Raw genomic sequence first — 22,694 nt, 5'->3', positions numbered from 1 at the left:
AGGTGGATAAATCACCTGGGCTAGATGGATTACACCCCAGCATTCTGAAGGAGATAGCTGAAGAGATAGTGGAGGCGTTAATGGTGATCTTTCAGGAATCACTGGAGTCAGGGAGGGTCCCAGAGGACTGGAAAATCGCTAATGTAACCCCCCTGTTTAAGAAGGGAGTGAGGCAAAAGACGAGAAATTACAGGCCGATTAGCCTGACCTCGGTCGTTGGTAAGACTTTAGAGTCCATTATTAAGGATGAGATTTCAGAATACTTGGAAGTGCATGATAAAATAGGGCAAAGTCAGCATGGTTTCATCAAGGGGAGGTCATGCCTGACAAATCTGTTAGAATTCTTTGAGGAGGTAACGAGTAGGTTAGACAAAGGAGAGCCAATAGATGTTATCTACTTGGACTTCCAGAAGGCCTTTGACAGGATGCCACACAGGAGGCTGCTCAGTAAGATAAGAGCCCATGGTGTTAGAGGCAAGGTACTAGCATGGATAGAAGATTGGCTGTCTGACAGGAGGCAGAGAGTGGGGATAAGGGGGTCTTTCTCAGGATGGCGGCCGGTGATGAGTGGAGTTCCGCAAGGGTCAGTGTTGGGACCACAACTTTTCACTTTATACATTAATGATCTAGATGAAGGAACTGAGGGCATCCTGGCTAAGTTTGCAGATAATACAAAGATAGGTGGAGGGACAGGTAATATTGAGGAGGCAGGGAGGCTGCAGAAGGATTTGGACAGGTTAGGAGAATGGGCAAAGAAGTGGTAGATGGAATACAACGTGGGCAAGTGTGAGGTCATGCACTTTGGTCGGAAGAATAGAGGCATAGACTATTTTCTAAATAGGGAGAGAATTCAGAAATCTGGAGTGCAAAGGGACTTGGGAGTTCTAGTCCAGGGTTCTCTTAAGGTTAACTTGCAGGTTGAGTCGGTAGTTAGGAAGGCAAATGCAATGTTGGCATTTATTTCGAGAGGACTAGAATATAAAAGCAGAGATGTGCTGCTGAGGTTTTAAAAGGCTCTGGTCAGACCACATTTAGAATATTGTGAGCAATTTTGAGCCCTGCATCTCAGGAAGGATGCGCTGGCCCTGGAGAGGGTCCAGAGGAGGTTCACGAGAACGATCCCAGGAATGAAAGGCTTAACATATGAGGAACGTTTGAGGAATCTGGGCCTACACTCGATGGAGTTTAGAAGAATGAGGAGGGATCTGATTGAAACTTACAAAATACTGAAAGGCCTGGATAGAGTGGATGTGGGTAAGATGTTTCCATTAGTAGGAGAGACTAGGACCCGAGGGCACAGCCTCAGAGTAAAGGGAAAACATTTTAGAACAGAGATGAGGAGAAACTTCTTTAGCCAGAGAGTGGTGAATCTATGGTATTCATTGCCACAGAAGGCTGTGGAGGCCAGGTCATTGAGTGTATTTAAGACCGAGATAAATAGGTTCTTGATTGGTAAGGGGATCAAAGGTTATGGAGAGAAGGCGGAAGAATGGGGTTGAGAAACTTATCAGCCATGATTGAATGGCGGAGCAGACTCGATGAGCTGAATGGCCTAATTTCTGCTCCTATGTCTTATGGTCTTATAGTTATACAAGGCTTTGGTGAGACCACACCTGGAGTACTGCATGCAGTTTTGGGCTCCCTACCTAAGAAAGGATATACTTGCCGTAGAGGGAGTGCACGGTGGAAGTTCACAAGGTTGATACCACGGATGGCAGGACTGTCTTTTGAGGAGAGATTGGTTCGACTGGGCCTGTATTCACCAGAGTTTAGAAGAATATGGGGGGATCCGATTGAAACATATAGAATTCTAACAGGGCTAGACAGACTAGATGCAGGGAGTGTGTTTCCCCTGGTTGGGGAGCCTAGAACCAAGGGCCAGAGTTTCAGGATATGGGGCAGGCCATTTAGGGCTGAGATGAGGAAAATTTTATTCACTCAGGGGGTGGTCAACCAGTGGAATTTTTTACCACAGAAGGCTGTGGAGGCCAGGTCACTGAGTACATTCAAGGAAGAAATTGATAATCTTTTGGATATTAGGGGCATCAAGGGTTAAGGACAGAAAGCGGGAATATGGCGTTGAAATAGAGGATCAGCCATGATCATATTGAATAGTGGAGCAGGCTCGAAGGGCCGAATAGCCTACTCCTGCTGCTAGTTTCTACAAGGCAAGGCTGGCTTGTACCGTAGAACTTTCAAGTACAATGGAAATCGCACAAATGTTTGCTGGGTGGCATCTGGTGGGTGATGGCTACTAACGGCTGAGCTATCTGGGTGTTAATAGTGATTGGCTGGCTGATTTCTGTTCCCCCATTGCTAGCTAGTTAGCTTGATTCAGCTACTCAACTGAATAAAGTCAATGATGCAGCAACAAGAGAGTGTTAATTTTTAATTTTACAGAGTGCTTTTGCACAGCATAGAGCTGCAAACACTTCATAAAGTATTTCTGTAAGTATAAATATTATAATCCAAAATGTAATTTGGGATCAATAATAAACCTCTTCTGTGTGCTCCCATATCTGTTGAAAATAATTGTGTGTGTGTGTGATGCACAACACACCACTGCTGGTAGTCCAGTTGCCAATGGCCACTGCATCCTTGTCTCAAGTGCAAAACTCCAGTATCGTATTTACCGTGCTCAAATTTGTAGTAATACTTCAAAATCTTTCCCTTTTTTGTGATTAAAAACATTAGTTCTCATCTCAAGTAAAATATACTCACTTTTAGATTGTCATTCCTAGATGAATAATTTTGCATGAGTTTTTTCATGATTGACCTTTAACAAGATAAAATGGCCTTTTTACTTGTGCTGTTTAATTCATTTTTGGAGGGGAGGTGCATTAAAAACAGAAATGACCATGAAAATTAGTGCTTTCCATTGACATTTTACCACTTTGTACTGGTTTTTGCTTTGCTAAAAATACTGAAGGCAACACTTTTGGTCCAATAGCTGTAAAATGTCATTTACTTCAAAATAATTTTGTTTAAATCCACTGTAATTGCATGAGCTACAATTGTTCAAGTGAATCAATTTTTAAAAATTGATAACTTTCACTTGTAGGTCCCATGTTTTGTCATAAAATAGAGGGTGTTTTCATCATCAAAACCCTTTAAAAATCAACCCGTTGAAAGGAAGTAGAGGTGGGGTGGGAATCCTCTTAGATTTATTTATATTTGTTACATCAGTTTACTCAAGAGTCACCGTATTCATGAAGTCCCCTCCAAGCTCCAGAGGGACATTTTAAAATAAGAAACATAGAAAAAGTGAGAGATTCGTGGAAGCATAGATACTGTCTGATGAAGCATTTAGATTTATTTCATAATTCAGTAGAAGAGATTTTTCTTTTAATTGTTATTCAATGCCACTTACCCAGTGGAGGTGAGTGGACACTTTTACTTGCCAGTAATACTATTTGATACAACCGCAAACTCTGTAACCGGGGGACAAGGACTGGAGAGGAAAGGTGAACAAGTTTACATTCAATATAGATGGTGGTGAATATATGCAAGTGACTCCACAGGGAGCAAGATGATATTCAAGAGTGAGCTGAAGAGTTTCTTATGGTGAAAGGAATGATGTAACAAAAAAAAAAGCATTTGCAGAGGTAATGCTCAGGGTTCGGGCAGGTAATGCTCAGCAACTGCTGGCTGCCCATTTCTCACTTGAAAAATTGCATCTAGCATCTGAAAACATTTTGGGAGGGCGCATCTCAGTCATTCCACAAGACCGAGGCCTGTCTGATACGGGTCTGTAATAGGGCAGGAAGCCCATCGGATACAGGTCTGTAATAGCACGACAGGTCTGTCTGATATGGGTCTGTAATACTCGAGAGGCCCATCTGATACAGGTCTATAATAGTGCAAGAGACCCATCTGATACAGGTCTGTAATACTCGAAAGGCCATCTGATACCAGTCTGTAATAGCACGAGAGGCCTGTCTAATGTGGGTCTGTAATAGCATAAGAGGCCTCTCTGATGCAGGTCTGTAATTGCACGAGGGGCCTATCTGATATGGTTCTATAAATAGGCAAGAGAGGCCTGTCTGATACGGGTCTGCAATAGTGCGAGAGGCCTGTCTGGTGTGGGTCTGTAATAGTACAAGAGGCCTATCTGATACAGGTCTGTAAATAGGCAAGAGAGGCCTGTCTGATACGGGTCTGCAATAGTGTGACAGGCCCATCTGATGCAGGTCTGTAATAGTGCGAGGCACTTGTCTGATTCGGGTCTGTAAATAGGCAAGAGAAGCCTGTCTGATATGGGTCTGCAATAGTGTGAGAGGCCCGTCTGATACAAGTCTGTAAATGGGCAAGAGAGGCTTGTCTGATATGGGGCTGTAATAGTGCGGGAAGCCTGTCTGACATGGGTCTGTAAATGGGCGAGAGAGGCCTGTCTGACATGGGTCTGTAAATGGGCGAGAGAGACCTGTCTGACACGGGTCTGCAAATAGGCAGAGAGGCCTGTCTGACACGGGTCTGTAATAGTGCGAGAGACCTGTCTGATATGGGTGAGAAAAGGTATCTGATAAGGATCTATAAATGGGCGAGAGAGGCCTGTTTGATAAGGGTCCGTAATAGAGCTAGAGGCCTGTCTGATGCGGGTCTATTTTTAAATTCATTCACGGGACGTTGATGTCACTGGCTGGGCCAGCATTTATTGCCCCTCCCTAGTTGCCCTTGAGAAGGTGGTGGTGAGCTGCCTTCTTGAACTGTTACAGTCCATGTGGTGTAGGTACACCCACAGTGCTGTTAGGAAAGGAATTCCAGGATTTTGACCTAGCAACAGTGAAGGAACAGCAATATAGTAATATGTAATAGTGCAAGAGGCCTATCTGATTGGGGTCTGCAAATGGGTGAGAAGGGCCTGTCTGATATGGGTCTATAAATGGGCAAGAGGCCAGTCTGATACAGGTCTGTAATGCCTTGAAAGGCCTGTCAGATGCAGGTCTGTAAATGGGCTAGCAGTATGCTCTCCTGAGACAGGTAGGAGACTGCTTAATGCAATTTTGGACCTACGCCCAGATGCAATTTTCAGGCACATATGATTGCTGCAAATTTTGTGTCCACTCCATTTGTACCAGGCAGCAAGCAGGCTAATCAGCGGTTCTTACAAACACAATTGGAGGCAGCTCAAAAAAAAATCAGGAATCTTCTTAGTTGTTTTCTTGAGTGGACCCAGGAGGAGTGGTCCCCCCAAAAATTCCACTTCCCAGAACTAGCCAGCTAGTATGGCATCATGCACTCGGCAGCAGTTTGGCCTCAGAATGGCTAGGCAAAATGCCGACACAAATGGATGGGCAGTGCCCCCCCATGGTATATTTCAAATACTGAGACCAGCCAGATCATCCACAATGGTCTTTTCATTCCTATGTTATAAAAACACTGGTTTTCTCCAAATGGTTTTATTACTGAGTGGTGGCTATCTAATATGATTTGTGACCTGGTAATAATACTATGTTCATTATAATGCAAAACCAGGCATTTTGGAAAACAAGTTTTGGCATTAAAAAGTTTTCTTTATGAAAAGGAAAACCAGTTGGGCATGATTGCATTCCTATACTTCCCAGACTATTAATTTGACAAGTGGCGATATAATTAAACAAAGTAGATTGTTCGTATCCTTGATTATATGATTGTTAAGCAATTTCATGTAATTATTTAACACAATTTTGCTATTACCTATTTCTCCATTGGGATTATAGGTTTACAGTTGATTTTAAATGTTTTCAAATGTTCAGCTTTTATTTAGATTTGTCTTTAATAGCAGTTGATCATAATTGAAAATTGTTAATAGTTGATTAAACATACAAATTTCAAATTTAGTGATCCTTGCATCATATATTTTGTTTAACCAAGCACCCTGGTGTAATTGCTACAGGTTTGCAGGGTCTCATCATTTTTCAAACTAACATTAACTTATACAGCTGTGTAAATTTCCTGGCTCAATGGACAATCATAGAATAACCTGTTAATTAACCATTTAAAACATGCAGTACATGATACAGTAAGAATAAGTATATCTTATTTTCTCTCTTCCAATACTTTTCTTCCCAATTTAGTGTATTCCACACTATTTTACAACACGATGTGCCGCAGACACATTTACATTAAGACTTTTTTTTCAGCATTCAGAAATATTATATTCCAGCTTGATAACAGTGGTAGTTTTCATATTCATGGCAGCATTTCCAGTAACTGCTTTTGCTTAAATTATCATGCAGAATAGGGCAAATCAGGGTCAGTTTATGTCAGCTACTTCAATCTAAGGAACTTCATCAGCCTTTGTTTCAAGGCATTATGCAAAGAAAACTGACATTAAGGGAGCTTTAACTGACAGCAAATGAAATCAATCAGTGAATCACTAAGCCATAATAAACAATCAACTCCCGAGTTTGAGATTAACTCTGTGCGCTGTGGCGGACCCTAACCTGGAATGAAGCAACCTCCAGCCCATCCTTCAGTCCCTTTGCTTCGAAAGTCTCCAGGTGCAACTTGGGTAGCTGCAGGGTGAAGTCATTTTTTGCTGTCACAGACCATGACAGTGAGATCTGATCTCTGACCTGCGGAACAGAAAACAGCATCAATGGTAATTCCCCTTCAGACACATTAACTAGGATGAACTGGGTCCCCTTGAGCCTGCTGAGTGGACTTGCATTGATCGCTAGGCCTGAAATCCATGAATAAATTTAAGGCTAATTGATTTTTTGTTGCAAATAAATCAGTAATTCAGAACAGCCACTGAGAATTTTAAAAAGATAGTGTAGTATTATCTGATTGAATTTTTTTTAAAGTTGCCAGGAGTCCTTCTCAAGTCACCAGAATACTTTCCTTAAACCCTTGAGCAGTTAAATTCTTCTGACCAAGTCTACAACAATCTTCTCAAAGCAGTGGTTAAGCAGTCTCTAGGCCATGTCCTTGCATTTAAAAATCTTGCACAGTGAAACATTAAAGACAAGTGCAAGTTATAAACATGCAGTAACTGGTTTTGATCTTGAAGCATGAAACAAGCAAGCTGTTTGTATCACACTGCCACCCGGTGGAAAAATACACTTTTTCACTAAGTTATGGTACTAGAAAAAGCAATACTCTTAACAAGATTAGAAGAACATTTTAAAAAGAAATAGCAACATTAACTGCAAACCCACTGAAGTTGTAATTTGTTGCTTTTTGCATTTCAATATGCAGATGTACAGACTGAAAATTGGTAACCATCTTCGGAAATAAATAATCTGAATGCAAAGTAACTGATTTAATAAAAACATTGCAATTTGTGGTCGAGAATCTAGCCCAACTCGGAAAGAAAATGCATCTAAACAGAGGTAACAAATATTTATTTTGCAAAAAGGCTGAAAGATACACTTTCCTGTCTTATTTCACTGGGTATATTCAACAGAAATAGGTGTTTACTACTAAAATACTGATGAAAAATAGTCAGTGGAAATCTAGTACTGTTGATGTTAGTGGCCAATGAATAAGTTGGCATGAATTAGTGATGTGTTGATGTTCACAGCTATTGCAGCACTTAGCTTTAACACATCAAAATTAATTCTGTTGTGTATTATTCAACAGAATCACAGACTTCTTATTCGTCACTGTTTCTTCATGAAAGTCTTTAATGTTGCACTTCTAAAAACACATTTGTGTTTTTCTTCTGCACTAAAAGCTTTAGGTACATTCAAGCTAATAAGATCCTTTCAAAAACATTACCATTGCATTACACAGTTATGTAGAATTATTAATTCTGTTAAATGTCAGCAACAATAAAAAGAGAAAATCAGAAAAATTGTAACAGTTGCATGATTCCAGAAAAGTGAGCAGTATTGCAGACATTTTATAGAAAATAGACACCATTATATATTACAAATGTGAGCATCTCAAATATACAATTACCTCTGGGGCATTTGAAAACATGCATACAAAATACAGCGGTGCTTGAATAATCTGCTAAAGGGATATTTTTCCAGCCAAATAAGACTGCTGCAAAACAATTCCAATATACATAAATGCTGTGAGCTATTGTATAAGAATATCAAGAATTATGGTTGAACGTAAACTAGATCAACAAAGTCACACAGTAAAAACATATGGTGAGAGATCTTACTATTCTTGCACCAACACAAAATTATTGGGGTCTGTGTAGAAATGCAACTTTACACTGTATAAAGTTTTCACAATGCTCATTAACATTAACAAATGACATCTGCATTGTGCTATGTGGAAACACTGTCAGTCTGGTTCCTAGTTTTATTTTTAGTGGGTGCATGTACCTTATTCTGTACAATACCATTACTAGTACTTTGGAGCAGTATGAAACCATTTCTCTTGGCCGTTATTGAAAGTGTTTAAAACCTTTATAAATTAAAACACCGGATCACTGATCTGATAGGTCAGAAACTTGCAATCATCCTCTGTGTTCTTTCCTGTGTTCCTCATTTACATTACTCAGATGTAATTCTGGCATGACCAAAAAGGAGGACAGAGATGCATTTAAATAAAAAGACAAACTTATGCTGGGGCATGAAACTGTGTGCCATGTGTGAACATTTTCTTTCCCAAAACATCATATGAAATGGTGTTTTTAGTCTACCATCTGACACACTACATAAATAAAATTCAGCAGCTATTAATTTCTCTGTCCAACTGCTGATTTTAAGTCCATGAAAATTAACATTCAATCTATTTCACTGCATATCACACTTCCTATAAAAATAAAAGTGCTTGAAATAATTCTACACTAAATATTTACACTAGAGTGACAAAACATAATGTTCGTAGTTCTCTACGTTACAAAAATACTCCAATAAAATATATGCTTATATGCTAGATTGTCTTAGAGCATCCCAAAAACCATCAAGGAAGAGAAGTGGTAAAAACTATCAAGCCTGTTTCTTCAGTGGTAATCTCAGGTCATTGCACCATGTCCAAAAATGAGAGGTTTCCAATATTCCAAATCTCTATTCCATCTTGGCGAATAACTTGTGTATGATATTAAACACAATACTTGTTCAAAAAGTTTGAGCCTTTCTCAGAGAGCATTTAAGAGTCAACCACATTGCTGTGGGTCCGGAATCACACAAAGGCAAGGATAGCAGGTTTCCATTAGTGGTGGGTTTTTACAACAATCAGCAATGATTTCATGGTCATCAGACTTTTAATTCCAGATAGAATTCAAATTTCACTATCTGTTGTGGGGGGATTTGAACCCGAGTCCCCAGAGCACTACCCTGGGTCTCTGGAATACTAGTCGGTGACAATATCATTATGCCACTGCCTCCCCAAAGAAGAACAACACCACCACAATAATACAAGATAGACAATGGCAAACTCATAAATAAAGCAACAACAATAAAATGGATAGGTACTGAAATCATATTTACTATTCAATGTTATACTTATTTTTAAAAAGTTATTTTGTAATTTTTTTTAAATAATGAAACATACAGACTCAAAATATTTGAAAGAATAATTATTAATAAAAAAGAGAACACATATCTAAGGGTTGTATTTTTCATCAAAGTACTCCCCAATTTTGTACAGAGAAGTAACATTTTTAAAAAAGTATAGATTTTCTCAGATGCTGGAAGGTGTGTGAGCTTGGGGTTTCTTTCCCTGCTGGGCCACTCCGTGCACATAGATATATTTCCTGTGATCTTAAGTAATGGAGCAAGAGCCAGAAGTGTGGATGTGGGCCTTAAACACACTACAGATTCCTAATCTGCATTAAGATAGCCAAATTTGAAGATGCAGGATTTTAATGGGTTTGGGGGTTCATTTAGCCTCAAGAGAATGCATTTTAATACACTTTCAAAATATGTTGAACTAATTTGGGAGTTAATATTGTAGTAAGCTGTGGTCAACCTTTCAAGTACCAAGAGCAAGAAATAGAAATTGTGTTCCAATAAACAGCCACAGGTTTTAAATATAGTTTGCTGGTTGCTTCACAGATTTCCTCACTGCAGAAGCTGCCAGTATAAGTAATCAAGCAAGAGTTTCTGAAATCTAGCACAATGTGACTTTTGGTATGCTTTTTTCTCTAATCCAGGCCCTTACAAAACTAGGCTACCAACAACTACTGACACTGAAACCTGTTTCACTCCTATTTCAGGTGACAATGTCTGGCTTATTTACTGGTACAGAGGATGCCAGCTTGCAGATGTATCCATTGGGTCAGAATGGAAGGAAGGCTGTCTGCTCGATTGTGGCTAATCCGCATTTCTCAAATCAGAATTGAATGGTGCAAAAAGCCACATGCTAGTTAGCTTCCCTGCTTTAATTATTGTAACATTGTAGGGCAATTTTGAATTTAAAAGTGAAGGAAAATACTTTGGAAAGAGTTCGCGCCTTATGTGAAGATATGTTGCCTTCCTTTACCCCAATCATGTCCTTGTGTGTTTGTCCCACTGTAAATTAGTCTACTTTGCCCATTTGGGTGCACACATACCAATTTTTTAACTTCTTTTCTGCAGCATCCGCACAAAAGGTAATTTTTTATGACAGTTTATTTAGATAACAACAGAGTATTGTAGACGGGATCATAATAGAGCGTCTTGGTACCACAGCACTAGTGAATTTATTATTGTGTTCCATTGTCCCTTTTAAATGCTATCCTTCTGCTTTACCCAATACACTGCTGGTAACAATGTATTGAGTGGCTTAGTAATATTGGGCAATGAGGGTAGGAGTGGGGGTAGAAAAGAACAATACTACAATCTAGTGGTGCTGATCATTACTTAAGAGTGCAATTCTAAAACCCAATTTTAGAAAGCAAAGATAACATTGGATAAAAAGTAATTTGTTTTCTGAGAAATTATTACAAAAAAGTCAGTTTTTCCTTTTGTTTTATTAAGCCTCTTTTTTATTCCAGGGCTTTAACTTTAGGAATTGGGATTTCACATTTCCCCTGTTGTTCAAGTACCAGCAATTATCTTGGCCGAGCAAATACGTACAAGATAGAAATACTGTGATGCAATTTTTATGGAAATGCTTGGGTCTTGAGTGAACTAATTCTCCATGCTTTGGGCTGGACACAAGGCGTTTGTGGATGTAGGAGAGCATATCCCTTAGGAGGCTATTGGACCTGCATGCATACAAATTTTTTGCTGGTAACAATTATCACAAAAATGAACGTGCTCAACAAGGGTCTACTCATCTCTAGTTCTGTAGTAAATGTGTAATTAAATATTAAAATACTTCTGAAAAATCTTTCTTTAGCCTTTTTACAGAAATTCAGGCTGATAAAAGGAAAAACTCAAGTGAATTAAAGTGCTCAGATTTTATCAACATCAAACCACAAGTGATTTCTTTTGCCGTCTCCATCTCACAGCTACAGTCAATAGATCTAAATATTTTACTGCACCCTGGCCAATTTATTGTTTGATGTTTAAAAACTCACCAAAAATCAAAGAAAATTCATTAAATCAGAGCCCTCCAATGAGTTGCTATCATCTTTGAAAGTTGAGTTTAACTGCAATATTGATAATTCTCTTTTTTCTGTGACATCAGCCACTAGGGAAATGTTTGGTGTCAGAATACAAAAGAAGATTGCCAATAACAGCAGGGAACAATGTACATATGACACCAAAGACCAAACAGTGTGGTATTCTACACTGTTTTTCTGTCAATAATATCTGATTTACTACTCCTCTCTCTCTCTCTGCTTGCTGAGCTCCTCCAAGCAAAGTAGATGATATCCTTTTTTTCCTTTTCTACATTAAAGGGTATGTATTTGAACAGGCTTTGCATTAAAATGCATTTACTGGACAAAGTTGAGCTTTGCTGGGGGGGGGGGGGGGCGGCGGCATTGGCAAAACTTACTAAAGACTTCATTTGTGCTACTCTGAACAACTATTTATTTAGCATGTTAACATAACTATATGCTATAAATAATAAACATATGTAACTGCATACTACAGTCATAAAATCTTTTTTGGGTCAGTGAATATTTACATTTCAAATCCAGGGGAAATGCAAGTACAATAGATGCTGTTGTCAATGTCAGCAGTGTTAAATTTACAGCATATACATTTCACTGCTAGGTTTTCAATCAACATTTTCACATTTCTGAAGTACCTAACGGTCATTAAACGAAAGAGTTTTCTGAGATTGAACTATTTTAGGTCAAAAATAAATCTCATCTGCATGTTTGTATAACTGACACTGAATATACCAATCTTTATTCAACCCACCATTGCAGTAAATGAAACAATGCTCCACAGCACATTTTCCTTTGAGATGACAACTCTGAAGGGAACTGAAGTCAACTTTACATCATGGTCACTAACAGAACCCACTCTGTGTTTAGCATTGTGGGCTAAAATTATTATATTCTTTAAAACTGCTACTATAAACAGACCACAATGTGGATATCTATGGAATACCATCTTATCCCAAGCGCAAGGAAAACCTTCATAATTAATGTGCAATTTTGTCATTTCTATGTTATGCATGAAGGATGAAAATGGTATCTTACATCTAACTAAATCGCTAGCTTGGTCATTCTACAAAAAATAACAAAAATCTTTACAACTTTTAAAACACATTATTTACACTATTACAGGGCAACTATAAAACTTTGCTTGACCACTTAACTTCAATTTGCAATAACAAACAGTAAAGAGTTGAACCTGAAGTGACTGTGGTCCCATGATATTGCTATTATCAAAATTCTTGGCAGTAAGGGTCATAGGACAGAGAAGTACTGATGCAGTAAGCTTGGTAATCAAAAGCAGAATCCAGGAAACCTTGCATATGCAAATAAGAGACTGATGTTCCATTTACCAAACTGGTTTGTCTGAAACCAGGTCTACATGAACCAACCTGTGGTCCTTGAACTTAAGGGGGCCACTGCAGGGTGCCACTGGGAGGCACAGAAGTGCACTTTACCAGTCCTCATATTACCCATGACTCGTAACTAACCACCCTTTCCTTCCTTCCTCTCTCCATCCTGATTGCCGCTTCCTTCAATCACTCCCTCTTCCGATTATCAAGATATATAGCAGCCCACAATTCAAGTAGGTTTTGCCAGCTTGCTGGTGAAATGTATCAGTCCCTAAGCCCATATTGGGTACGCCTTGAGCCTACTTGTTCGGGTGCACCAGCCTGCATAGAATACAAATATTAAGCTCAAGTATGCTTAAAAACACACTAATCTTGCTTCTGAATTTATTACAAAATTATTACTGCAATGCTCAGCTCGGTTGGGTTTTCTTTGTGCAATTATTTTTTTCCTCTTTGACCATTAATCATATTATTTCATCCTAGTATTTTCCTCTGACAAAACAAAAACCCAAATTATCCCTTCTAAGCTTAAGAAGGTAATATACTTCAGGATGTGGGAATCTCCACTGACACTGAATATACCACTATTTATTCAACCCACCATTGCAGTAAATGAAGCAATGCTCCACAGCAAATTTTCCTTTATTCTTACAGATCTCTTGAATGAGCCCTGGCAAAACCTACCTTCTAAAGAAAGCCAGAGGGCAAATGTTAGTCAAACTTGGGATTTAAATTCCAGGACTGTAGCTGCTAGGCAGTCTCTCAATTAATTCTAATTTTCAGATATTAGATGACTTGACTGATTGCTATATAATCAATTATTACTACAAATATATGGGGGTCCTTAAAAGGAGCTCTAATGAGGTATTCAGTTGATCAAGGTTTGAATTTACCAGCCACTGTAATGGCATTTCCACCACTAAAGAGAGGGAGGAAAAAAAAGTAAATTACTCAAGCTAGGAGTGCTGTAATCCTCATGCTCCACATGGATTTAGCCTCAAAGTCTATACTACAAATGGGAACAGCTGCACGTTTGCCCTGTAAGAATTTGCATGGAACAGCCCAAGGCCATGCTTATGATATCGCATGGGAGTTCCTCCCACTCAACACTTCTCAGTGATGTACCTACTTGGTACTACTTTGTTTACTAAAGCTCTGCAAAATTTAACACAATTTAATTTTGGCCAAATGGCAATCATGATCACAGTAATAATACAGCTGCCCATTCATCAAATTATTACCAGAATGAAATTGGCATTCCATTACTAGAAATTTAGCTTTACTTTAGGGACTGTAGTCATCATTGCTTCAATGAAAATTAGTAGATTACTTAATCAAACAAGTACATATTCCTTTGCACTACAATATAATGATTAGCTGCTAATCACATTCTGTTCTTTTGACTAGCAGACTGTTATAATTTATTTTTACAAAACAGAACTGCTTTTCCCTCCGTTGTTCAAAATCAGTTTGTTTACTGATTTTCTCCCTAAAATCCTGAAAACCAAACCTGTTCCATAAAATGTCATTGTGGAGCTGAGTGAGTGAGAGAGAATTAATAATTACCCTACTTCGTTACTGATTTAAATGCAAGGGTCAATCCTGTAATTCTGCTTCTGTTAAACTCAGATGAAATTTTACAAAAACAGCAAGTTCCATTTGTTTGCAGTTGATAGAAATATGAAGCACATTAAATTTCATTATAAACTTCATAGTTTAACATTGAAAAACTGAAGTTTACAAAAGGAGGAGAACTGGGCCATGCAATGTCTGGGAATGTAATATTTCAGTCATTTTTGTCCTGTTAAATTGCTAGAGCCACAACTTGTCAAGCGTGAGAGAAACTTCCAGGTAAATGAAAATGTTAATAAATTCTGGCAATAATGAACTGTTCCTCACTTCAGTTCTTTATTAAGCAGCCTTTCTTGAACTTCAGACAGGAATATTAAAATATAACTTGTTATATTTATGTAGTTCCTTTCATGTTAAAAGAAATGTTCTATGGCAGTTTCCAGGAGTGGTTGATACAGTAGCATCCTATAGGACAAATATTAAAACTCACAGCATTTCAATATTTACAATTTAATTTGAATGCATGGTGGAAAAGGGATGTAAATGGACTCTGGAAGTTAACATATTCTTTATGCTGTATCACCAGTAGCAAAGGCTGAGGGTGATTTTTGTTTTATAAAAAGTCTCTGCCCAAATACCCAAAACAATTATTCAAATAAGGTATGGTCCAAAAAAATATGCTTTCCTGAAAAATATAGGAACAGGAGTAGGCCATTCAGCCCATCGAGCCTGATCCACCATTCAATATTATAGCTAATCATCCACTTCAATGCCTTCTCCCCCACGCTATCCCTATATCCCTTTATGTCATTGGAATTTAGAAATCTGTCAGTCTCTGCTTTAAACATATTCGATGGCTAAGCTTCCACAGCCCTCTGAGGTATAGAATTCCAAAGATTCACTACACACTGAGTAAAAAAAATTCTCCTCATCTCAGTCCTCAGTGGCTTCTTCCTTATTTTGAAATTGTCCCCCCAGGTTCCAGTCTGCCCAATCAGGGGAAACATCTTACCTGCATCTACCCTGTCTATCTCTAAATATTTTGTAGGTTTCAATGAGATCAACTCTCATTCTTCAAAACTCTAGAAAATTACAGGCCCAGTTTCCTCAATCTCTCTTGATAAGATCGTCTCACCACCTCTGGAACTAGTCTGGTGAACCTTTGTTGCACTCCCTCCATGGCAATAAAATCCTTCCTTAGTTAATGGGACCAAAACTGCACACAGTATTCCAGGTGCAGTCAAACCAAAGTACCATACAACTGAAGTAAGGTGTCACTACTCCTGTACTCAAATCCTCTTGCAATAAAGGTTAACATTCCATTAGCCTGCCTAATTGTTTGCTGCACTACATGTTAGCTTTCAGTGACTCATTGACAAAGACACCAAGGTCCCTTTATACATCTACACTTTCTAACCTTTACCATTTAAGAAATACTCTGCACATCTGTTCCTTCTACCAAGTGGATAACCTCACATTTTTCCACATTATATTTCATCTGTCATGTTCTCATCCATTCACTAAGTCTGTCCAAATCCCCTCGAAGCTGCTTTGCATCTTCCTCACAACACACATTTACCCAGCTTTGTGTCATCTGAGAACTTGGAAATATTACATTTGGTCCCCACATCCAAATCATTGATATATATTGTGAACAGCTTGTCCCCAAGTACTGATCTAGTTACAGCTTGTGAACATGTGAATGACCCGTTTTTTTCCTACTGTTTTCTGCCTGTTAGCCCATCCTTAATCCGTGACGGTATATTACCTCCTTCCCATGTACTTTAATTTTGCTAACCAGCCTCCTGAGAGGGAGTTTATTGAAAGCCTTCTGAAAATCCAAGTATACTACGTCCACTAACTCCTCTTTCTCAATTCTGTTAGCAACATTCTCAAAAAATCTCCAACAGGCTCATCAAACATGATTTCCCATTCAACGCCCAGTCAGAGCGTTATTATCTAAGTATCCTTTTATCACACCCTTTGTAATGGATTCCAGCATTTTCCCTACTACTTATGGAGGTCTCTCTCTCTCCCTCCTTTACAGTGGGATGACATTTATAAATTTGCAGGAACAGTTCCAGAATCTGTAGAATTTTGGAAGATGATCACCTATGCTTTCATTATCTCCATAGTTATCTCTTTCATCACTCTGGGATGTAGAATATCAGGTCCTGGGGGTTTATGAACATTCAGTCCCATTAATTTTTCCAATACAACCTTTGTACTTATACTAATTTCCTTCAATTCCTCATGCTCCCTCATACCTTGGATCTCTAAATCTGGGAGATTTCCTGTATCCTCCTCAGTGAAGATAGACACAAAGTAATCATTTATCTTATCTGCCATTTCTCTATTCCCTATTACAAAATTCTCCTGACTCTGCCTGTAATGGGCACACATTTCTCTTAGCCAAATGTGTCCTTTTACATACCTATAGAAGCTTTTACAGTCAGATTTTATGTTTTTTGCTAGTTTACATTCATACTCTATTCTCCCTTTATCAGTTCCCTGGCCCTCCTTTGCTGTATTCTAAAATCCTCCCAACCCTCAGGTTTACTACTATTTCTGAGGCAACTTTACAAACCTTTACTTTTAATCTTATACAATCTTTAACTTCCTTTGCTAGCCATGGTTGACTGACTTTTCTTTTTGGGGTTTTATGCCCTGACGGGATGTATAGTTGCTGTAAACTATGTAATAATTCTTTGAAAACTATCCATTGCCTGTGTACCGTCATACCTTTTATTGCATATTTCCAATCCACCTCTGTCAATTTGCCTCTCATACCTTCATAACATCCTTAGTTCAAATTTAACACCTTGGCTTCAGATTGAACCACCTCACTTTCAAACAGAATGCAAAATTATATCATATTATGGTCACTCATTCCTAAAGGCTCTTTTACAACAAAGCTATTAATTAGCTCTTCTCATTATTGTCATGAAGCTATTAATGTATATAATATTGTTAGAAATTTTTTTTTTAATAGAGGTTTAGTCTGTGGGTGTGTCTTAATTGGATTAAAGCCAGCTAGTCTGGGTGCTTTGATGTATAGTAGTTTTGACATGTAAGAGAGGTAGAGTGCATTTGCATTTTGTTGAATAGAGCATTCAAGAAGGGGAGTGAAATCTACACCTAGCTAGCAGAGACCAAGCAATGTTTATATTACTAATAAAATTGGTACTATGAAAGGGGTTTTATTGTTAGAAGAGATAGAGTTCAAAGGGGCTGGTGATACAATGAGAATTTACATTCAAAGAGATGTGCTGGGTATGACAGACAGCAGTTTCATGTGTGCAGGGCAAAGGCATGTAACATCAAAGCAGCTGTAAGCCTACAACTATCTACACAGGAACCAAAGTGAAAGGAACTTCATTTTGAATTTGTACGGTGAAAATGCTTTGCCTGGTGTCTGCTTAAAATCTATGGATTCCTGTTGCCTTAGTGGAGATTAGTTTGGGAATTTGTTAGAGGTTATGATAGTAGTAATTTGTAGCCATATGTATATCTGTATATATAAATTAATAAATGTCTCATGTAGTTTAATATAAAAACCTCTCGAGAACTGGTGGTCTTATCCCTGAATTTAGAGCTGCATCTCAAACATACCAGTTGAAAATATAGGTTCTGACAGTTGTTTAAAGTTTCCCTCTGGGATTTTAGCCTTTATCTTACTGCTGTGTCATAACATTACTTAATACTAGGTCTAAAACAGCCTGTCCTCTAGTCGGTTCCTCAACATACTGCTCTAGAAACTCAACTCTAACACACTTCAAAAACATGTCCTCCACAGCATTAGTGCTATTAAGCCATCCAAGATCACTGCGCTACATGTTTCTCCAATTTCCTGATTATTACCATGCCCCACACTACCACTACTGCTTGGAAGTTATAAACAATTCCTACCAACATTTGTTACCCCTTGCTATTTCTTAGCTCCATCCAAACAGATTCCGCATTTTGTTCTTCCGATTGGAGATCCTCCCTTACTAATATACTGATCCCATCCCTTATTATCAGCACAACACCAACTCCTTTTTCTTTTTACCTGTCCTTCTGAAATGTTGAATATCCTTAAATATTCAGTTCAAAGTCTTGGTCACCCTGCAGCCATATTTCCTTAAGGGCAATTAGATCATACCATTTACCTCTAATTGTGCCTTTAAATTATCTACCATGTTGTGAATGCTGCATGCATTCAGATAGAGTGCCTTAACTTTGTCTTTGACATTGTTCCACATTCTAAGCCTAGTTGATGCTCGCCTTCATTTCACCTGCCTTCTAATTTTGCTTGCTACTTTTCTACTTCCTGTTACCAGCTTTATTTTCTTCCAATTTGAGCTACCCGTCAGGTTCTCACTCCCTGACAAGCTTGTTTAAATGCTTCTCAACAGCACTAGCAAACCTCCTTGTGAGCTTAAAAGCAAACTACTGTCGATGCTGGAAATCTAAAACAAAAACAGAAAATGCTGAAAAAACTCAGGAGGTTTTCAGAAAGAAGGGTCATGCGGACTCTCTCCACCGATCCTGCCAGACCTGCTGAGTTTTTCCAGCATTTTCTGTTTCTCTCTCCCTGTGAGGATGTTAGTCCCAATCATGTAAAGGTGTAACCCGTCCATCTTGCATAGATTCTACCAGCCTCAGAACTGGTCCCAATGCCTCAGAAATCTGATACTCTCTCTCCTATACCAATTCTCCAGCCACATACTCAATGGATCAATCCTCTTATTCCTATGTTCACTAGCACGTAGCACTGGGAGTAATCCTGAGATTACTGCTTTTGAGGTTCTGCTTTTTAATTTCCTTCCTAACTCTCTAAAATCTGCTTTTAGGACCTCATCCCTCCTCCTGCCTATGTTATTGATACCAATGTGAACCATGGCCTATGGTTGTTCACCCTCTCTCAGGAGGATGCCCTGCAGCTGCTTCATGACATCCTTGACCCTGGCACCAGGGAGGCCACACACCACCCTGGAGCCATGTTTGCAGGTGCAGAAATATCTGTCTCATTCCCTGACTATCGAATCCCCCATCGCTCTTACTCTTCCACTCTTTTTCCTCCCCTCCTGTGCAGCTGAGCCAGCTGCCGTGCCATGGAATTGGCTCTGGCGGCACTCCCCTCATCAGAATCCAAAATGGAAAACTGATTAGCCAGATCAACTCAGAGGACTTCTGCACTACCTGCCTGGTTCTCTTACACTGCCTGGGGTTCACCCATTCCCTCTCTGCCTGCATACTCTTAACCTGCAGTGTGACCACCTCCCTAAACATGCTATCCGCCTAGTTCTCTGCCTAGTGGATGCACCACAGGGACTCCAGCCACCACTTGAGCTCCGTAACTCAGAGCTCAAACTTCTGTAGCCAGTGACACTTCCTGCAGATGTGTTTGGCGAGGACATGTGGTGCATCTATGACTTCCCATATAACGCAAGATGCACATTCCACTCAGCCAAGCTGACTTGCCATACCATAATTTAAAAAACTATTTATTACAATTAGAATAAGTAGAATAACTTACAAGTCACTCACCAATCAGCTTCTTCTCCTGTACCAAAGAAAAAGAGTCAACCACTGGAGGCTGAAAAGGGTAGAAAAAGAAAGGAGCACCTCCCTCACCAAACTCCCAATTTGACACGCTATGCACTCAAAGCAGCACTCAGTGCAGACCAAGAAGCACTGAGAATCCCCTGTTTTTACACTCTGAAAAAGAAGTGAGTCAAGCTTCTGAAAAAACAGTTTAAGCCAGCTACCTAATTAACTAGCTGCAGCTAACATACATTGAGACTACATAACTACAGACTCAAATTCTTTCGGACCCATATAAAGACAGTTGAAAGGGCACATTAAGATTTTTAAAAATTAAATTCCAGTTTTTGCTCTTTACTCTACCACTTCTATTGAGGGCCTCATGCTGCAGTATGTTAGTCAAATGGCTATTTCATACTTGCGCACTTCAGGAGTGTGAGTGTGAGTGTCACACATTTCCAGCAGAGGCTGTTGGATAGAGAAGCCCAACATATTTTTTTTCCTTCTGTAGATCAGGAAAACCAATTATTCCTATAACATCATCCATCTACAGGTTTAGCCAGCTGAGGCACATTAGGCGGAATTTAATAGAGGTGATGGGGGTCTCGCCCGCCAGTTGGAGAGGCAGTGAGAGCCCGGCGTCACCTCTTTTTAGGAAGGTCTGTCGTACTAGGTGCTAATCAGGCACTTAACTGTACAGTGGCAGGCCTTCCTGGGATCAAGGACTCCTGGGGGCAGAAGTCCTAGTTGCCGAGGGTTATCAGCAAGAGGCCAGTGGCTCTTCGTTGCTCGGCAGCTCCTGCAGAGAGGCAGTGGCTACTGCCAGTAATGCACCCACCCGAGGCCCAGGATGTCAGAGACCCCCCCAGGCACAGGTGAGTGATGGTGGGAGGGTAGTCATGGGTGGGAGTCGCAGGAGGGGAAAGTCAGCAGCAAGGACACTGGGTTGACTCTCAGCGGGCCCCTCCTTCCCAATGCCTTTGAATGGGGTACACCCTACACACACCACTGTTCCCCCACAAAGAGCCCGCAAACAGCCCCAACAGCAACCCTAACACTCCCACATGCCAAGTCTCCTGCCTGATGCTGGAGGAATACCAGTCGCAGGATAAGGCCCTTAAGTGGATATTAATTGTCCATTTAAAGGTCTCAGTTGGAAGCAGGGCAGAAAGGTCATCCACGGACCTTCCCCGCCACAGACCTAATTAGGGCACTGGTGGAAAGGCAACAGAGTCCCCACTCACCATCATCCCGCCCGAGGACATAGGACTGAGAGAGAACATAACAAAGGTCTTTCAAATATTGAGTAGCATAGACAATATAGATGGAAGCTCGAAAGGTGAATATAGAACTCAAAGACATAAGTGCAAAGTTAGCAGCCTGGACAAATTAAGTTAATTCACTCTAATTGAAAGGATGAACATACGAACAAGGAGGAGCCGGCCATTCAGCCCCTCGAGCCTGTTTCACCATTTATCATGGCTGATCTGATAGTAACCTGAAATCTGCATCCCACATACCCCCGATAACCTGTCACTCCCTTGCTTACCAAGAATCTATCCACCTTTGCCTTAAAAATATGCAAAGACTCCGCTTCCAACAGCTTTTCAGGAAAAGAGTTCCAAAGACTCATGACCCTCAGAGAAAAAATTTTGCCTCATCTCTGTTTTAAATGGGCGACCCATTATTTTTAAACAGTGACCCCTAGTTCTAGATTCTCCCACAAGAGGAAACATCCTCTCCACATCTACCCTGTCAAGGCCCCTCAGAATAAACATCTCAGATCAGAATAAGTCTGAAAATGATTTGATTAGCTATAGTTAAAAATGATCAAATACCTCCTGGAACAGGGTGGATCCTGGTCTGCTGGGATCATAAAACTGGTGAAACTGACTAATGCAGCATGTAAGTTTAGGTAAATATGCTAAAGTTTTGTTTAATTATCTTTGAGAGGGCTTGCAGAGCATTTCTCAAAGAAATTAAAAAATTGGTCAAATAAGTTCATGATAGAGCAAATCTGTGGAGTGAGCTGATTTGATATATGGATGAAGGATCAGCCACTCCATGTTACTGTCACTATATCATCAGGATTTGTGCTGAGCTGGAGCATGTAATGGCTGTGGAGCTTAGATATTGAGGGCATCATAACAGGTTTGTTCATCTTTAATCTTTAAAAGTTGGAACAGAAAAATATTGTTAAACATGGCAATAGCATATTTTATCTTCATCCCCAAGACCCACTCCCATCACTGCATACAACTCCTGGCAACAGACCCCAATAATATTGGCAACATGCTTGATATTACTACTCTGCATTTCCAGGCATTCCTTAAATACTTTAAGTGATTTCAAATTTTTCCTTCAGGGAGATGGAGCTTGTCTGAATGTTGTAAAATTGAACCAAGACATTGTGTACTGCCCAGCTGTTCTGTAAAAGCACAGCTTTGATCCATCAAGGTTTTTACAATCTCTCTGCAGTTAAAAAAAAATCCCAAGTTTAATTTGACTAGGTCAGAGTGACATGAAGCGATGCAACTGATGACACATTGAACACTCCAGCTGTTTGATGATGACAAACTGGTTTAAATATCTAACACCTGCACATCTTAAAAATTGATTATCAGAAGAATGTCCATACAAAACTTAGCCATATCTCCCTGATTGTGCTAGATTATGTCAGGGCCAACAAAGTCGGTTGTTAATTTGCTTAATTTGCTCTCGATCATCATACTACCATTTCACTGCGCTATATAAAATTAGCATTGGAATTATATACAAATAAATATATACTTAACTAGTTTGCAGTAATACTTGGAAAG

At 39.5% G+C, this 22,694-nt stretch overlaps 1 protein-coding gene across 2 annotated transcripts in view; it reads right to left on the bottom strand.

Moving 5' to 3' along the window:
• The window catches only part of LOC121276941 (coiled-coil domain-containing protein 171-like), a 229,031-nt gene that overhangs the window by 38,294 nt on the left and 168,043 nt on the right, over window positions 1-22,694 (bottom strand). For both annotated transcript variants that reach the window (XM_041185646.1, XM_041185645.1), the window contains exon 23: window positions 6,426-6,557. In XM_041185646.1, coding sequence (XP_041041580.1) covers window positions 6,426-6,557 — 132 coding nt within the window. The remainder of the gene's footprint in view (window positions 1-6,425; window positions 6,558-22,694) is intronic.

This window comes from Carcharodon carcharias, chromosome 4 (assembly GCF_017639515.1).
Source record: "Carcharodon carcharias isolate sCarCar2 chromosome 4, sCarCar2.pri, whole genome shotgun sequence".
In the NCBI taxonomy this organism is placed as follows: Eukaryota; Metazoa; Chordata; class Chondrichthyes; order Lamniformes; family Lamnidae; genus Carcharodon; species Carcharodon carcharias.
This window is presented reverse-complemented; position numbering and strand designations above follow the sequence as displayed.